Raw genomic sequence first — 18,426 nt, forward strand, 5'->3', positions numbered from 1 at the left:
GTTCGTCGAAGGGAAAGGGAGCCATCGTCACTGAGGGATTCAAACCGAGGGGGGACCAAAATTGAAGTTTCTCACATATATATATATATATATATATATATATATACACACACACACATACACACACATGCATACACTATATCATGAAACAAAGAATAATGAATGATTTTACCATATGATTGATCGGATCAATCAAATTGCTCAAAGAAAGCACATTTGTATAGCTTTGGGGGTGGTGATATGTTTTTTGAAGTATATAATATTTATATACGACAAATGCAACAAATAAACTCACACACCTTCCTCATTTTTGGTGAAGTTTGAACCCCTGATCTTGTAGGAGGCCGAGGACTACAATACCGCTAGGCCAAAGGCCAATTTACATGTCCACCATCTATGTTACTGTGTATAGTGTGCAGGTGAGAGAATATAAGTTATTACATGCCCACAACACGGGTTCGCATAAATACTGTCAACGAGTATGTAAACCTATAAGAGTAGCACACAAAGAGTATGTACGCTTCTATTATCAGAAACTCGAATTAAATCATATTGATTATTAAAATGATTATATATATATATATATATATAGTTATATTTAAATGAATATATTAATGGATACGATTAATTCTTTAGAAAAGTTTTCTAATAAGTGTAATCTAAATACTTTTTTCTCTGCGTTTTAAGCGTTACAAAATTGTTTTGAAACCCTTCATAAATCATTTGCTAAATATTCAAAAAAGACGTATTAAGAATTAAATACAATTTATCAGTGCATCTTATTAAATTAAAGTCTACAGTTTATTAGAGGATCTCCAACAAATTCTCTAAAATATAGAAATGAAAGTTTATTGAGATTATAATTTTATATAATAACTTAACAATTAGCTTATGGATGTATCATACCGGATAACCTGATAAAATAGATGAAATACTCTTTTTTTTAATCCAAACACTAAAAACTTCTTATTATCGATACCACACTGGCATAAGTTAATAAGTTATAAATGAGTAACTTATCAAAAACTCTTTATTACTGGTGCCAAACCGGTATAGGTATTTCATTTTTCCCAATCCAAACGTTAAAAACTCTTTATTACTGGTACCACACCGGGATAAGTTAATAATCACTTTAAATAAACAATTCCAAACATCCTTTAAATAAAGTAAATGATAATAAAAAATTAAAATTGAACAAATTATACTAAAAAAAAACTATTAAAACGTTAATTTAATACTAATATCGATGATGTTTTTCAAGGTTTTTATGGGTCTTCAAATTAACAATATATATTTAACAACCTCTTCTAATTTATTTTATCCAAATATAGAATCCAGATTTCTTAATTAATTTTTCGTTTTTGGATAAGATTAAATTTTACATCTTACTTCATTGTATGAGGACACAATTAGTACGGGAATATATATATATATATATATATATTGCACAATACAGCTTAAAATAAATTAATAATTTATTAAACCAAAAATAAATTGTAACATAAAAATTAAAATTATCTTTATAAAAAACATTATTATTAGAACTAAAATAAATTATTTCTCTATTAAATTTAAATTAAATTATACTAAAAAATTGAACTAAAAGATAATATAAAAAATGAGAATTTTTAAATTATTAATTTGATATTAATATCGATACAAAAATTTATGAGTTTTCAAATTTATATTTTATTCAAATATACAAACATTATAGTTTCTAAAATCATACAAAATTGTACTATAAAATAAAATATTAAAATTGAGATGTATTTCATTGCATTGAATGATTACGCTTCTAATACACACACACACACACACATATATATATATATATATGTATATAATATATATATATATATATGATGTTTTAGAGGTTACCATCTATACTATATTATAAAGCATTTGACAAAAACTCTTAAAAACCATTTTTTATGCATGAAGTACAGTTTATTAATCCACATTACTTAAAATTCAAGATTACAAGTAATTTTGTGTAAGTACAACTTATTAAAGCTCCATTTTTTAAATTCGTGTAACTAACCGCATGTAAAAATAATCAAATACATGATAAAAATTCATTTTAAATATAAAAAATCTAAGATATAATTAAAATAATTATTGAGTTATAACAGAATGCTTAATAATTCTCTTTTATAAAAAAATTATATTGTTAAACCAAAAATAAATTATTTTGTTAATAAATTTAAATTATAATAAAAAATAAAATTAAAGAAGTTACACCAAATAAAAACATTATCACATAAAATCGTATTATATCAATAAAGACAAAGAATAAAAACTAAACATTAAAATTGAGATTTATCTAAGTATATTGTACAAAGTACCATTCTGTTATATAAAAATTGATTCGGAACACTATTAAATATGACTTATTTTTTAGTCAAAGATGACTAATTTATATCTATGTGGTGATGAGTATATATTTTGTTTTAATTAAATTATTATGTTTATTTTTATTATGAAGTATTTGGAAAAAAAGTATTAAATATTATTTTCCGTTTATATAAATATTTTAAAATTTAATGTTTGATACTTTTTTACTATATTATTTGCATTTAACCTACACTAAAAGGGTATTCGCGTAATGCAACAAGATACATTTTGATTTTAATGTTTCATTTATTCTGTCTTCGTCGATGTTATATTACAATTTTATATGGTACCAAAAAAACGATAATGTTTTTATTTTTTGAATAAAATATAAATTTGAAGGTATCATAAAATTTTGAAGAAAAATATATCGATTTTTGTATCAAATTAAATATTAAAATTTTTTTGTTTTGTGTAATTTCTTTGATTTTATTTTTTATTATAATTTAATTTAGATTTAATAATGAATTGTTCTTTTATAAAAACTAGAAGGGTACTCGTGCAATGCAGCGAAATACATCTTGATTTTAATATTTCATTTTATTATTTATCTCAGTCGATGTTATAGTATGGTTTTATGTGATTTTAAAAAAACGATGATATTTTTTATTTTTGAAAAATATAAATTTAAAGATATCATAAAAATTTGACAAAAATATATCGATATTAGTATCAAACTAACTATTTAAAATTCCTATTTTTTGTGTAAATTTTTTATTCAATTTTTTAATAATTTAATTTAAGTTCAACAACGAAGTAATTTATATTTGGTTTAATAATATAATTTTTCTTTAAAGATAATAATTAATTATTTTGTTAGAACTCAATAATTATCATCATTTAGATTTTTTTATATTTTAAAATGAGATGTTTATCCTCTATTTGGTTATGTTTATTTTCTATCTGGTTATGTATATCCACAGTTAGTTATACGAATTCATACATGGAGTTTTAATAAGTTGTACTTATGCATAATTCATTTGTAATCTTGAATTTTAAGTAATATGCATCAATAAACAGTACTTCATGTATAAAAAATGCTTTTAAGAGTTTTTGCCAATGCTTTATAATATAGTATAGATAATATTTATTATTTTGAATTCAATGATTATCCTAAGTATATTTTAGATTTTTTATATTTAAAATGAAATATTTATCCAGAATTTGATTATGTTTATCTATAGTTAGTTACATAAATTCAAACAAGAAGCTTTAATAAGTTATACATACGAACAATTTACTTGAAATCTTGAATTTTAAGTTATATGCATCAATAAACAGTACTTAATGCATAAAAAGTCGTTTTTAAGAGTTTTTGTCAAATGATTTATAATATAGTATATGAAAAAAATACATCGATTTTTGTATCAAATTATATATTTAAAAGTTCTAGTTTTTTGTGTAATTTCTTTTATTCTATTTTTTTACTATAACTTAATTTAGATTTAATAATGAAGTCATTTATTTCTAGTTTAATAATATAATTCTTTTATAAAGATAATATTTAGTATTTTGAATTCAATGATTATCCTAAATATATTTTAGATTTTTTATATTTAAAATGAGATGCTTATCCATAATTTGATAATGTTTATATGTAGTTAGTTACACATATTCAAACACGGAGCTTTAATAAGTTGCACATACGGACAATTTACTTGTAGTCTTGAATTTTAAGTAATATGCAACAATAAACAGTACTTAATGCATAAAAAGTGGTTTTTAAGTGTTTTTGTCAAATGCATTATAATATAGTATAGATTCGAAGATGACTTTCTTTTCCAGAGCTCTAATTACTAAAGATATAATATTATTTGCATACTAATTTGTGTTTTATGCATTAAAAGTTGTACAATTACTTTCACTTTAAAACCCAACGAAGTATCATATTTTAGATGATTAAGTACTTTAATTAATTTTTGAATGAAAAATCATTAAACTTCTTTATTTTAATTGATTATTTTGCTAGATATTTTCTTTATGGAATAAATTATCGAACTTTTAAAAATTGATTACTTACATCATTTTAACCCAGGAAAAAAAATACATGTAGCCGACTAGAAATGTTTTAAAGTAAAAGTATTTGTAACCCCTTAAAATAGGTCGAAAAGACTCGATGACAGAAGCCAACATCGTGATAATCGATATGAAGAATGGACAACGATGTTGCGACATGGAGTATACTGTTGTTTGCGAGGGGTTTGAAGGGCATTAGGATTTGAAAAATGTAAAACTGATTAAGTTTCTTTACTTTCAGACTTTTATAGTCGGTTACAAGTAGTTTTTTTTTGTTAATAAAATGTTGATAACTAACTTCAAAAAGTTCGATAATTTATTTGTTTTAAAAAAATGTTCAAGTACTTAATCATTCAAAATAAAAAAGTTTAACTGTTTTTTTATTAAAAAAAAAGAGTACAGTCATTCAAAATATAAAAGTATAATAATTTTTTATTCAAAAAAATAATTAAAAACTTAATCATCTATACTATATTATAAATCATTTGACAAAAACACTTAAATATAATTTTTAATGCATGAAGTATTTTATATTGATACATATTGTTTAAAAAAAATTTAAGATTACAAGTAAATAATGCATAAGTATAACTTATTAAAGCTCCATGTTTGAATTTGTGTAACTAACTGCGGATAAACATAATCAAATAGAGGATAAACATCTTATTTTAAAATCTAAAAGATCTAAAATATAATTATGATAATTATCGAGTTCTAACAAAATAATTAATTATTATCTTTATAAGAAAATTATATCATTAAACCAAATATAAATTACTTTGATATTGTACCTAAATTAAATCATATAATAAAAAAAATTAAATTAAAAAATTACACAAAAAAACATGAATTTTAAATAGTTAATTTGATACTAATGTCTATATATTTTTGTCAATATCTTCAAGTTTATACGCTTTTTCAAAATCACATAAAAACATACTATAACATCGACTGAAATCAATAATAAAATAAATCTCATTACATTACACGAGTACCCTTCTAGTTTAAAATAAGATAGTTACATAGGTTTTCGTAAACTTTGTTCAAAAGTTAGCTTTAAAATTAAATTTTTATTTTTCCAGAAAATAAACAACCAAATACAGAATTAAATTGTTATATTCACTTGTACATCATGAATCATTTGTTGCACAATTTAATTATATGTATCTTCATTTACTTGTACCATATGCAATAAAATGTGTACACTAGTTCCCCTTTGAAGATGATTTTCTTTTTCCAGATCATTATTTACTAAAACCAGGTTTTTTCGTTGTAATCATTTGTATATAATGCATTAGATGTTGTACACTAATTTGTGTTTATAAATTTTAGGTCTGACAAAAAGAATGGATACACTTTCCAGAGCCCCAACCCCCCACTATATAAAGGGCCATCGACTTTCATGCAATTCTCGCCTATTTCACATTCGTGAATCGTCTCCGAAAAACATTAGGTTTAGTCGCCGCCGTTAGGTTTCCGGTGGGATATTCAGGTCGCCGGTGTGTTTGATAGTTTTGAATTTCTTAGTTTTGCATGGTGGAATCAGTGTCGAATTCCTAGATTTGGTTCGGTGGTTGATTTGATAACGTAATTTCGTGTTTTTTTGGATAATTTCTTCTTCTGAGAGGTAGTTGTGGGGATTTTTGTGTTGCTTAGGAGTGTAGGGTTTGTTTCTCGTTTGATTCAGATCTCCATTTGCTTCTTTTGAGGGGGTAGCCGGGGCTCCGGCCTCGGCGGGTTGTAAAGCCCCCTAACTTTACAAACTTTGCCAAATACATGCCCTTTGAATTCTTTGATTCTTTCGTTCTAACCCTAAATTAACAGATCGGGGAAAAGGGATGCCGGCCCTAGCGTGTTGTGTTGACGCCGCCGCCCCTCTTCCTCCCGGTTACACTGCCTGGGATGGTTCTCTTCCCTCGCCGGAGCCATTTTCCGGTGTACCTCATTCCGTTCTTGCTGATTTATCTTCAGCCTCGCATTGGTCACCGTCTCACTCCGCTGCTCTTTACAGAATCGATGGATGGGGTGCGCCTTACTTCTCTGTTAACTCCTCCGGCAACGTGACCGTCCGTCCCCATGGTTCCGGAACCATGGATCACCAGGAGATTGATCTTTTGAAGGTGGTGAAGAAGGCGTCTGACCCGAAATCGTCTGGAGGTCTCGAGCTGCCGCTTCCACTCATCATCCGGTTCCCGGACGTCCTTAAGAACCGACTCGAGTCGATCCAGTCGGCGTTTAATTGTGCCGTCGAGTCACAAGGCTATGGCTCCCATTATCAGGGAGTTTATCCCGTGAAATGCAATCAGGATCGCTTCGTCGTGGAGGACATTGTCAAATTCGGATCCTCTTTCAGGTTTGGATTGGAGGCCGGATCCAAGCCGGAGCTCCTTTTAGCCATGAGCTGCCTCTGCAAAGGAAGCTCTGAATCTCTCTTAATTTGCAACGGTTTCAAAGATGCTGAATACATCTCACTTGCTTTGATCGCTCGAAAGCTTTCATTGAATACTGTGATTGTTCTCGAACAAGAGGAAGAGCTGGATTCCGTTATTGATATGAGCCGAAAACTCGGTGTTCTTCCAGTCGTAGGGATCCGCGCCAAGCTCCGGACAAAGCATTCTGGCCACTTTGGATCTACTTCCGGCGAAAAAGGTAAGTTTGGTCTTACTACAACCCAAATCCTCCGTGTTGTGAAAAAGCTTGAAAAATATGGTATGTTGGATTGCCTTCAATTGCTCCATTTCCATATCGGATCTCAGATCCCTTCGACGGCCTTGCTCGCCGACGGAGTGGGCGAGGCGGCGCAGATTTACAGTGAACTAGTCCGACTAGGTGCTTCCATGAAAGTTATTGACATAGGTGGTGGGCTCGGGATTGATTACGATGGTTCGAAATCCACTGATTCAGATGTCTCCGTGGGCTACACTTTAGAAGAGTACGCCGCCGCCGTTGTACAGGCGGTGAAGTTTGTTTGTGATCGGAAATCTGTGAAGCATCCTGTGATTTGCAGTGAGAGCGGGCGAGCCATCGTCTCCCACCATTCAATTCTGATATTTGAAGCAGTTTCTCGCAGTAAGTACACAGTGCCAACCTTATCTTCATTTGATGTTCAGCAGTTTGGGGAACAGCTCCCTGAGGAGGCCCATTCCTATTACCATAATCTGTCACAGTCCGCCATTAGAGGTGATTATGAATCTTGTTTGGTATATGCTGATCAGTTGAAACAGAGATGCGTTGAGAAATTCAAAGATGGGTCTTTGGATATCGAACAGTTGGCTGGTGTTGATGGGTTATGTGATTTGGTGGGGAAGGCAATAGGGGCGTCTGATCCAGTCAGCACTTATCATATTAATCTCTCTGTTTTTACATCAATTCCTGATTTCTGGGGTATAGGACAGTTGTTCCCTATACTTCCAATCCATCGTCTTGAAGAATGCCCATCCAAGAAGGGGATTCTATCCGATTTGACTTGTGATAGTGATGGAAAGATTGACAAGTTCATCGGTGGAGACTCGAGTTTACCCCTTCATGAATTGGAAGGTAAATACTATTTAGGGATGTTCTTAGGTGGTGCTTACGAGGAGGCTCTTGGTGGTGTTCACAACCTGTTTGGTGGACCGAGCCTGATTCGGGTGTCTCAGAGCGATGGGCCACATGGGTTTGCTGTGACTAGAGCCGTGGCAGGGCCGTCTTGCAGCGAGGTTCTCCGCCTGATGCAGCACGAACCAGAGGTGATGTTTGAAACCCTGAAACATAGAATCGAGGAGTATGTTGATGACGAAGGTGGAATGGCTGGAGCTCTAATGGCAGGTGGTATTGCTGAATCATTCCATAACATGCCTTATTTGACTGTGGCATCTTCTTGCTGCTTGACTGCTGCAAATGGAATGAATGAATACTACTATTCGGAAAGCGCAGGAGGCGACGTGGTTACGGGTGGGGACGTGGTTACAGGAGGCGATGTGGGTACGGGTGACGACGAGCAGTGGTCCTTTGTTTGTGCTTGAAAAGAAGAGAAGGAATAAGGTTGTCTTTTGAGGTGTTTACAGACCCAGTTCTATTTCTATTTCTATTTCATCTCTTTATTTTGGTTGTGAAGGAAGACATAGAAGTTATAAAATCCTTTGTGGTGTTATCGAATGGTATGTTATGTGAATTCGATATTCCTTTTCCTTTTCCTTGGATTGGATGTACTTCATCTTTCTACCATAATACTATCATCTTTCATACCTTAATTGACTTCTGAAAAAAATCTTGTGCTGCTTGTCATCTTGCTCAAAGATTGTATCTTTTGCTTCTGTTTCAATCTTGATCTTTAGCATAGTGCTGTTTGTAGCAAAGAAAGTAGCATGCAAAGTACAGCTGCCAAACCCGTCCTGTTCGGTCCACTAGAAAAGTGGGTTTGGATTACCATTCTCGAAGAAATAGGTGGGTCTGGATTGATTTGTTAAAATTAATGGGCGGATATGAGTACTAGAAAAGTGGGTTTGGATTACAATTCTCGAAGAAATGGGTGGGTCTGGACTGAACTGATTTGTTAAAATTAATAGCTGGATTTTATAATAATTAACTTTTATAACTAAAATTGGAAATTCTTAATACTTATCAATTCCTTCCTAATTATGACTTATTTAGTCATTTTCTTTACCGATATTTTATATTAGTGAAACAATTTTCTTTTTAAAGTAGGTCAAATTTTAAGTTGGAAAAATTGTGATGTATTTTGAATTTTATTTTACATAACTTTGTGATTTTATATAAGTTTTGTTTTCATAACAATATAACAAGAATTTAAAGTCTGTTAGCCCATGGGCAAGTCCAGCCCGGTTATAGGGCGTGTATGGGTAAGTTTTTAAGCCGATAAAAAACGGGTTTGGTTTTACCATATTAGGTCCGTTGGATAAAAGAATAGATTAAGCCCATATATCTAGCCCAAGCCAGCAAACGATTAGCTCTAATGCAAAGTAAGGCTATAAATGACGTTAGGTGTGAACTTAAGAAGTTAAGTCTCAAGTCGATGCATGATTTAAGACTGCAAATCTAAATATCATAAATGTAATTGTATTATGTTTTCTACTATTACTCAATGAATTAATGATATTGAAGAATTTTTAAGTTATATATTAAAAACTAAGAGGCTGTTTGGTTCATGGATTTGGATGGAATTGAAAGGAATTGGAAAGGCCAAATCCTTTGACCAAATTCCAAATACAATGTTTGGTTCATGGAATAAAACTGATGGAATTCTTTCAATTCCAATAAATTCCTTCACTCGTGGATTTTACATTCCACGGCAATACCCTCGGATTTCAATTTCTATCCGACAAATTCCTTCCCTAATCCAAATTCATTCCAATTCCATGCAACCAAACGCAATCACAAGACATGGTCAAATTCCATTAAATTCCATTCCATTCCTTCAAAGTCGAATTCATTTGATGAATTCCAATTCCATCGAATTCTATTCTACGAACCAAACGCCTCCTAAATGGCAAGACAATAAAATGATAAGAAAAATCAAGTAACATTTTACAAAAACTATGCATCGCTTGTAGTGTGCCATGGACTTAATGTAGGATCAGAGACAAGCCTCAAGTCACATGGCTACTATGCCGATCCTTTTTTTTTTTTTATTAACCTGGATTTCCAACCCGTTATGCGAATCGACTAATTCCAGGGTGACCATCTACTTTGCAGATAGCCCGGAGTCACCGCATTTGAACCTCCGTGGCCACAAATGGGTTTTTTATTCCTCCTTGGATTTGAACCTGAGACCTCCTGGTACTTTTGACCTTTGGGGCCAAGCTCAAACCAATAATGCACCACCCTTGTGGTCTATGTCGATCCTTTTAAAACACTGATGCGATGAAAAGTGACTTGTTATATAGATGGCCTTGTCTTTGTGCACATCTATTCGAATTTTCTTTCCCGGAAGTTAAGCTATTTGATGTCTTGTGTTTTTATGTCAAAGAATAACAATACTAGTCTCCCTGATGTCTATATTCATTTTTATATTGGTTGTCGGGTCAAAATTCATCACATATTGAATAGAACGCTAGCAAAGTCACTTGAATTTTGTGATTGATACACGTAATACAAACGTTTTGCTCTAACATCATCAAAACCTTAAGTTTAATCGGTCCACTCGTCTCCTTTTCGGCCGTCCAATATCGAACATCTTACTTTCGTTTAAACAATTGTCGACAATGCATCTAAAGAGGTACCACACGGAATCAGGATTATGGTAAAAGGTTTGAATTCTATAAAGTTTGTCAAGAAATTGCTATAGAAATGGAATGTTATGTTATGTTATGTCTGTGATTTTAAGAGTTGTTGGTTTTGGTGGTCACTTGGTATGTATTCTTATAGACATAGTGGAGATTTTGTGTGAAATTTGGGAACTTTTGTTGTTTGGTTTATTCTCTTTATGGTCCCTTTAAGAATCATTAATGGTCCCATGAGAATGCAATACATGTACCCCTCATTTTCTTGTTCCACTTTTTCAAATAACCGATTTAAACCATTAATATATATATATATATATATATATAGAGAGAGAGAGAGAGAGAGAGAGAGATGAACGTTCAAATAAAAACCATTCAATTTGTACAAATCATGAAAACCTCATTCAACCAATCATAATTTTTTATTTTGTTCATTTTTTTGTAATTATGAGAGGTTGATTAACCATTTTCATTGTGGAAGTTGTTAATCATGGATATTATCATCTTCATTATTTTAATTAGAGAAATTCATGAAACATTTTCATTAAATATTATATGAAACAATTTCATAACCATATATGAAACAAATTCATAAAAAAAAATATTATATAAAATAATTTCACAAGATTAAATAGTTTAATGAAAAATTTTCATAAGATTAAATAATGAAATCGACGTATGAGGGTGGTTTGTACGATTTGTACAAATGAGAGTGTTTTCATTTGATCGCTCATATCTCTCTCTCTCTCTCTCTCTCTCTATATATATATATATATATATATATATAACAATCTTTTATATGGATTCATGGACTTTCTAAGTCTTTCAATCAATGACTTAATCTTTAATGATCATCTGTACCACGCGAATATGACACATGCTAAACCAACGTTTCGTATTTTATCCACCAACCCCTTCTCGTTTTTCAGTTTTTCATTTTTATAAGAAAACATATGATAATCATTTTATACTGTTGCATGATGAGTACCCGAGAATAAAGACACGTGGTTTTGATTATTTATGGACACAGATTGCGTGTATTAAATATGTTGGTGATCTTAGTGTCATCAAACATTTTAGTGTAATTATGATTTACAAGGGATTAACTTGGTGATAAGGCAAACATATAACATGAGTTAGGAAGTGTAGAGTGCAAATTCACAAATGTTGCCTCTATCACCAGAAGACGGGAGGTCAATGGGGTTGTGCTCCCTTACGGGGTCCTAGGGTCAACGCCCCTCGCAGTAGTCCCACTAACTAAGCATGGATTCAAAAGCTTCTGGTGCCTTAAGAACGCTGGTTTTAAGAATGAGTGATTGCCCTTCTCCAACCCTTACTGGGTTCTAACTTAGAGCTTCTAAGTCAATTTCTAATTCGTTTCAATCTTACCCACAACGAGTTATAACTGTTTTGTAGTTATCTATTAACTGCAAGATTACCCTGTAATCATCGATCTCTCTTATAATACAAAACGATTAATCTAGTGTATATGTATACTTGTGTTTTCTACCTCGAGACCTGAGTGACTTCTTGGATTATCCCAATACTTATTTCGTGAAACCCAAAACATAAATGGTCGAAATATGGTATTTGGAAAGTGTATCAGTATACATTTAAGAAATTATCCAAGTGATTGTAACCATGAAACCTAGATTCTCAACAAAATCATCATTTGCAAGACGATCGATTTTTTTTTCTTTCTCAATATTATTTTTGAAGATTGTAGGATGGAATATGCCATGAGAGAAAATACAATATTGTTCGAGAGTAAATCTCGGATTTGGTCCCTAACATTTGTCACTTGTGACGAAAATCGTCTCTAATCTTTAGTTATTCTGCATTTGTCTTTGTCTTTTGCAAAATCGCTAGTTTTTCATCTCTCCCACCATGCAAGTATTAGTTTCTTCTGTTAAGCCCGACAAAAAGGGACATTTTTAGTCTTTACCCATTTTCTTAAATTTTTGTTAAAAAAATTAAAATTATATATTATTATAAAAAATGTAACAAAAAAGTAAAAACCTCAATCTACCTCCCTCACGCCCCATCCTCTCCCATCTCGCTTCCATGATGCCCCAACTTACCCCCACCCCAACCTACACTTCATTGACCATCCACGCGAACACTAACTGTGAGTTAAACAGATACCCTAACCTTCTTCTTCTCCATGTTGAACAAAAATCACAACCCTCTTCACTAGCCTCTTCTTTGACCCTCCTTCAAACCCGATCAGTGAACCCTAACCCATACCCATGCCCCCACCCTACCCCACCTGCATCTACTCTTCGTCGACCATCCACTAGAACACTGTCGATTATTGTGCATCTATTTTATCTTTCAGTGATGTAGAAGAACTCACAAAATGATACCTTTGATCTTGCTTCTTAGATCTGTCTACGCGAGACTATAGTTGTTGTGACGACGTAAACTGTGTTAGGTGAATCACATCTAAGGGAACTTATGTAGCAAACGTAATTTTTGGAGAACATACGGGAAAATAACCAGGAAAATGTCGGGAGAATTGTTATAATCGTGTTTTTATTTGAGGAAAAGTTTAAGGGTTGCTTTTAAAATGATTTGAATGTTAAGGGGTGTGTTATGAAAAATTTGTTTTAAAATATTAACCACCACTGCCTCTTTTAAAAATATGTATTTATATTGAGATATTTGTTTTCTTCTTGGGTTTTGGGTGGTAAAGAGATAAGAAAGTCGATGAAATATTCTTGGTTTCCTGAATTCGAAGAAACAGAAGCAGAAAAGAAAAAAGCTACGTGATTTTTATCTAATAATTTGATTATATCAACTGATATGTTATTATCAACTGATTGGAATAAGGGTGACATAATCATGAGGGGTGTATTTTAGGATAAGGGTGCATAATCAGGAGAGACATATATTGGGATAAAGGTGACATAATCAGGAGAGGTGTATATTCAAAATAAGTGTGACATAATTAGGAGAGACGTATACTGGATAAGGGTGGTATAATCAACTGTTTGTTAAATGAGATTTTGATCATATGGGAACTGTTATCATATTTGAATGATTCGATAAATTGATGCGATGAGATTGGTTTATCGCATCCTCATGATGCGATAAAATGGTGTTATCGCATCCTTGTGATGCGAGGAAGATGTTTATCGAATTTGCTGGATGCGAGGAGTGGTGTTCATCACATCAGTGTGATGCGAGAAAAAAACGTTTATCGCATCCTTGAGGTGCGACAAGTTTGGGTTATCACATCTTAATGGTGCGAGGAAATATGGTATCATATTTGAATGATGCGATAAATTGATGTATTTGATGCGACAAGTTGGTCATTATGTTATTTGATGCGATAAAAAGAGGTTTGATACAATAAAACATTGTTTACACGTTATCAATTTAAATGTTGGCTTTCCAAAAGTGTTTTGGTGATTTTCACCCTGTAATAACAATCAAGGGAATTACTCACTAGACCTTATGGTCTAACCCTCATTTTGTTTTAAAAAAATGTGCATTACAGGTACGACACATGTGGAAGGTAAAGGGATGGAGAAAATGTGAAGAAAATTGTTAATGCTTTACATCTGTGGATTTTTCGGAAGTTGAATATGTACATGATTTGTGAATTTGGGTTATTCAAGTCATGTAATTATATGAACAAAAAATTTGAAGCTACTTTTGTATGTAGACATTTATGTATATTTGTATTTCATATTATATGAAATATATGTGTTTATGGGAGTTGGGGTGTTACAAGAATGGCCGGGAAAACGGTCAAGGACCAGTTGAAAACAGTCATAGAACGGTTAAAAACAGTCATGGAAAGGTCGGGAACGACTGAGCGGCCGATCGGGTGACTTTGCCTAGGTGACCTAAGTGGCCCCAAAAGTCTCCCCAAACACCCAATGCGATTTCCTAGGGGTTTTTCCATTTCACCCCCCACTCCATTTTCTCTCTTTCTTAGGCGATTTTTCAGCTTGAAGTTCGATTTTGGAGCTTTTTTGGGTGATTGGAGAAGTCTCATGATGGGTTGTAGCTTGGAACCTTCAATTTCATGAGGAGATAAATTTTGGGTATTTTGATATTCGGTTATTTTAGGAATTTAATATTGTGGTTGGTTTTTTTGGGTGCATTTTTAGGTTTGGGTTGAATTCTAGGTTTAATTTAATCTAGCAAGGTGAATTTCAAATTGGTTTGTGAAAACTTTGTACATACTAAAAATGTCAATTTTTGAGTCTTAAAGTAGTCTCCTTGATTTTTTTTATCAAATGTTGTTGAGATTTGATCAAATTGCATCTTTAGTACATTTGATTTCATAAATTTTGAGAAATGCTTATATTTGGGGATTTTGGACATTTAGATAAATTAATCATAAAATATGGTGTGTTGATGATTTGTTATATATATAATGAAGATTTTTGACGTAAATGCATTTTCAGTGTATTTGGTTTTATAAACCGTTCGGAAATTACATATTATTGAGTTATGAGATATTTTGGAAGTACAAATTGTACAATTTTTGTTTGGATATGATTTATCCCAACAATTGTGAGTTTTTTTTTACCAAATCATGTTTTAGAGCATGATTTTGCATAAATATTGGGTAAATGCATATTTTTACTTATATTGACTTTTATTGTGTAGTCAAATGAGTTGCGGAGTTTATTGGTTTGATTTTGATTCACATGAGTTTTGGGGACAACTTTCCAATTTAAATTGCTCAAAGTTGAGTTTTGGACGTTATTTATATTGCATATTTATTTAGGTAATTACTTGTTTTGAGTGTGGTCATTCATTTAGAGTCATGTAATTTAGACTATAATGCTTTAGATTCATACGCATATGAGTCAGTCGTGTTTGATAAGTGACTAGTCTTGATGTTCTTACTTTGTGACCAATGCTCGAGTAGGCATTGCGGTAGTCTCAGTATTACGAAAGTGAACTCTTATGAGTCGGACTCTGGGATCGTGGGTATTTTAAGATTGATGCTTTAACCCTTATGCATTATGGTTTAACTGTTTTGTGTTATCAAGTAGGAAGTCTGGGTTCCTACCTTGAATGCAAGTGGGTATACATTAAAGGTCGAATGAGAACCTTGAGGTGGCACTCAATTAGAGAACGGATAGGTAATAAGATTTGATATCCTTGAGGTGACGCTCGGTAGAGATTGTGTACTAAATGTACTGTGAACTTGAGGTGACACCCAGTACGGGTTGTGAACTGAAGGTATTGAGGACTTGATGTGACACTTGATACAGTGTGTACTGAACTCAGTGGATCTGAGGTGCAGTTCGATAACATTTATATGTGGCATACTTTTGTGTTCCCACCACATTCAAAGGAAACAATCTCCCCCTGTTAATAAAATGTGTTTTTGATATAGAGTTTATCCATCTTTTAGTGTCGTTTTTCTTATGGAATGTTATCAATAATTTGTGGTTTTAAATATTAGACCTTATCCATGTTTTAATCTTTTGGATAATAGAGTTTTATCCATATTTTCAGTATTTGAATATTAAACCTTATTCGCATTTTGTGTAAGTATTGAGTTTTGGTTTCATGTTAAATGGGTGTTTTGATTAATGAGTTTTCATCACGAAAATGGTACATTTTGGGAAAGATGTTGCTTTTATACTAAATACACACATCTTGGAAATGGTGATTTAAATACCAGTCTTTTAGTTTTACTTTTTATATTAATGATGAAAATTGTTTGAACTCACTAGACGTTAAGCCTAACACCTTTTCTTGTCGGCATGTGCATTGAGTCCTCGTTGGGGAATGATACTAGCAACACTGTGATGAGTTTAGTGCTAGTTAGAGCACAAGAATTAGATATTTGAGAACGTCTTCTGTACTTCGAAGATAGCAACAGTTAATGGGTTTTAGTAACACCCATTCTTAACCTAGTACTTATATGAGGTTTGATTTGGAAGCTTCCCGACTTTTAATTTGGTCTTATCTTGTGAATAACTCATTAATCATCTCCTGGAATGAAGTAAACTTAGTGTTAAATAATAGTTTTAAATTAACCGCTCTTTTCAAGATTTTGAGATGTTACAACTTGAGGGTTGTTTCAGTGGCTTAAAGGTTGATAGGGAGAAACTTTAAATCGTTTTGTCAGAAAAAGTGACCCCAAAGAATAACATCTTAGTGGGAATCAAACATGAAACATGATACTTCAACAGGCATCGTCTCGTTGACTTTGCCACTAGGTTAACCACACTGTTAGCATTGTTATATCTAGGGGTGTAAATGATGCAAGTCGAGCTCGAGTATCACTATACTCGACTCGAAACCCAATTTCCAAGTTCGAACTCGACTCGAAAACTCGCGAGTAGTAAAAATCAGAGCTCGACTCGAACTCGATAACTATTTCTCAAGCTCCAACTCGAATCAAGCTCGAACTAGAATCAAGCTCAAACCAAGTTCACCCATTGAAATTTATGAAAATTTAGGGTTTTTCTCTTATAAATTTTAAAACTTAAAAGTGTTCTGTTAGTTTTTACAAAACTAAAGAATCAACTTCAAACTTCATCATCAAAAAGACAAAGTTAGAAATTTCATTCACCTCCCTATCTTTTTATAACATTTTTTCTCGCTTCCTTTACCATCTTTCTTTCAATGTGGGACAATTTCACCAACTTTTTTTATAGTTTTTCTTTGTCTTTTTTTAATTTTGATTTTAATAAAAAGTAATTGATTAAGTTTTATAATTAAAAAATGCATAATTTTATTTAAATATCTAAAAATATAGGACATTTTTATTATTTATATTTTACAAATTTTATCTAAAAAGCTGATTATATTTTAAAGCTAATTATATATAAAATAATCGAGTATCTCACGATCTTTTCGAGTCGAGTATTGGGTAGCTCTACTCAACTCGTTAATATATCGAGTCGAACTCGAGTTCGAGCCGAGCCTGTTCGAGTCGAGTGTTGACCGAGTTGATCTCGAGTAGCTCGCAAGTGATCTCGTATCATTTACACCCCTAGTTATATCTGAACATACTTGCTTGGATCATCATTAATTTGTAAGATTACTGATTGAACTATGTGTGGTTATCATCTGATATTTCTAATCCTCCAATAATATTATATGACATAAGAAGAAATACGACATGATTACAATTTCTATGATCTGATAAAAACTGAAATATCAATTAAAAAATATATAAAGTAATCGAATCTTCGACGTACAAGTGGTAACATTAGCTTTTGTTAGGACATGTCCCCTCAAATCCACAAAAGCTACCGATATGTGTTTCATGTGTGCTTTATGCATAATTATGGATTTACATGAATCTGCCGACAACTATCGCCTTTTTAAATTAGTTTTACATGTGTTTGTGAAATAATAAATAATAAAAATCATGAAAAAATAAATCTGATTTTCATAACAAGTGTCATGCTTTTGTATTTTCACAAAAACAGTACATCAGTTGTAACATGTGAAGTGTGACAGTTTAAAAAGTCGGCATCTTTCTCTTGACCAGGGGTGGATCGAGGTAGAGGCTGTGGGGTCCCATACTATACTCAACTGTCTTGCCGTAATGGTGGAAAAATTACGACTATTGAAGGTGTTTCAGTTGTGATTTGATGTGTGCCATCAACGGCATTATCAAAGGAAAATTGAGAGGTTACAATAGCATATCGAAGGTTAAATTTGAGTTTTGATGGTTAACAAATGGTCAAATACAAAAACCGTAGCTGCAAAATCGTGAAGCCGAGTCTAAAGAAGGGTATTCGCACAATACAGCGAGATACATCTTGATTTTAATATTTCATTTTATTCTTTATTTCGGTCGATGTTA

General features: G+C 32.2%; 1 protein-coding gene across 3 annotated transcripts; it reads left to right on the forward strand.

Moving 5' to 3' along the window:
• Nucleotides 1-5,848: 5,848 nt before the first annotated feature.
• Nucleotides 5,849-8,635, forward strand: LOC112523960 (arginine decarboxylase-like). 3 transcript variants are annotated; one of them, XM_025133657.1, is made up of 2 exons: nucleotides 5,849-6,034; nucleotides 6,419-8,635. In XM_025133657.1, exon 2 carries the CDS (start codon nucleotides 6,498-6,500, stop codon nucleotides 8,409-8,411), a length of 1,914 nt encoding a protein of 637 aa, XP_024989425.1. In that variant the 5' UTR covers nucleotides 5,849-6,034; nucleotides 6,419-6,497; the 3' UTR covers nucleotides 8,412-8,635. The 3 variants fall into 3 exon arrangements, with proteins under 3 accessions (XP_024989425.1, XP_024989424.1, XP_024989426.1); XM_025133658.1 differs by having other exon boundaries at nucleotides 5,857-5,899; XM_025133656.1 differs by having other exon boundaries at nucleotides 5,849-8,635.
• Nucleotides 8,636-18,426: the final 9,791 nt, after the last annotated feature.

This window comes from Cynara cardunculus, assembly GCF_001531365.2.
Source record: "Cynara cardunculus var. scolymus isolate 2C chromosome LG 12, CcrdV1, whole genome shotgun sequence".
NCBI classification, from domain to species: Eukaryota; Viridiplantae; Streptophyta; class Magnoliopsida; order Asterales; family Asteraceae; genus Cynara; species Cynara cardunculus.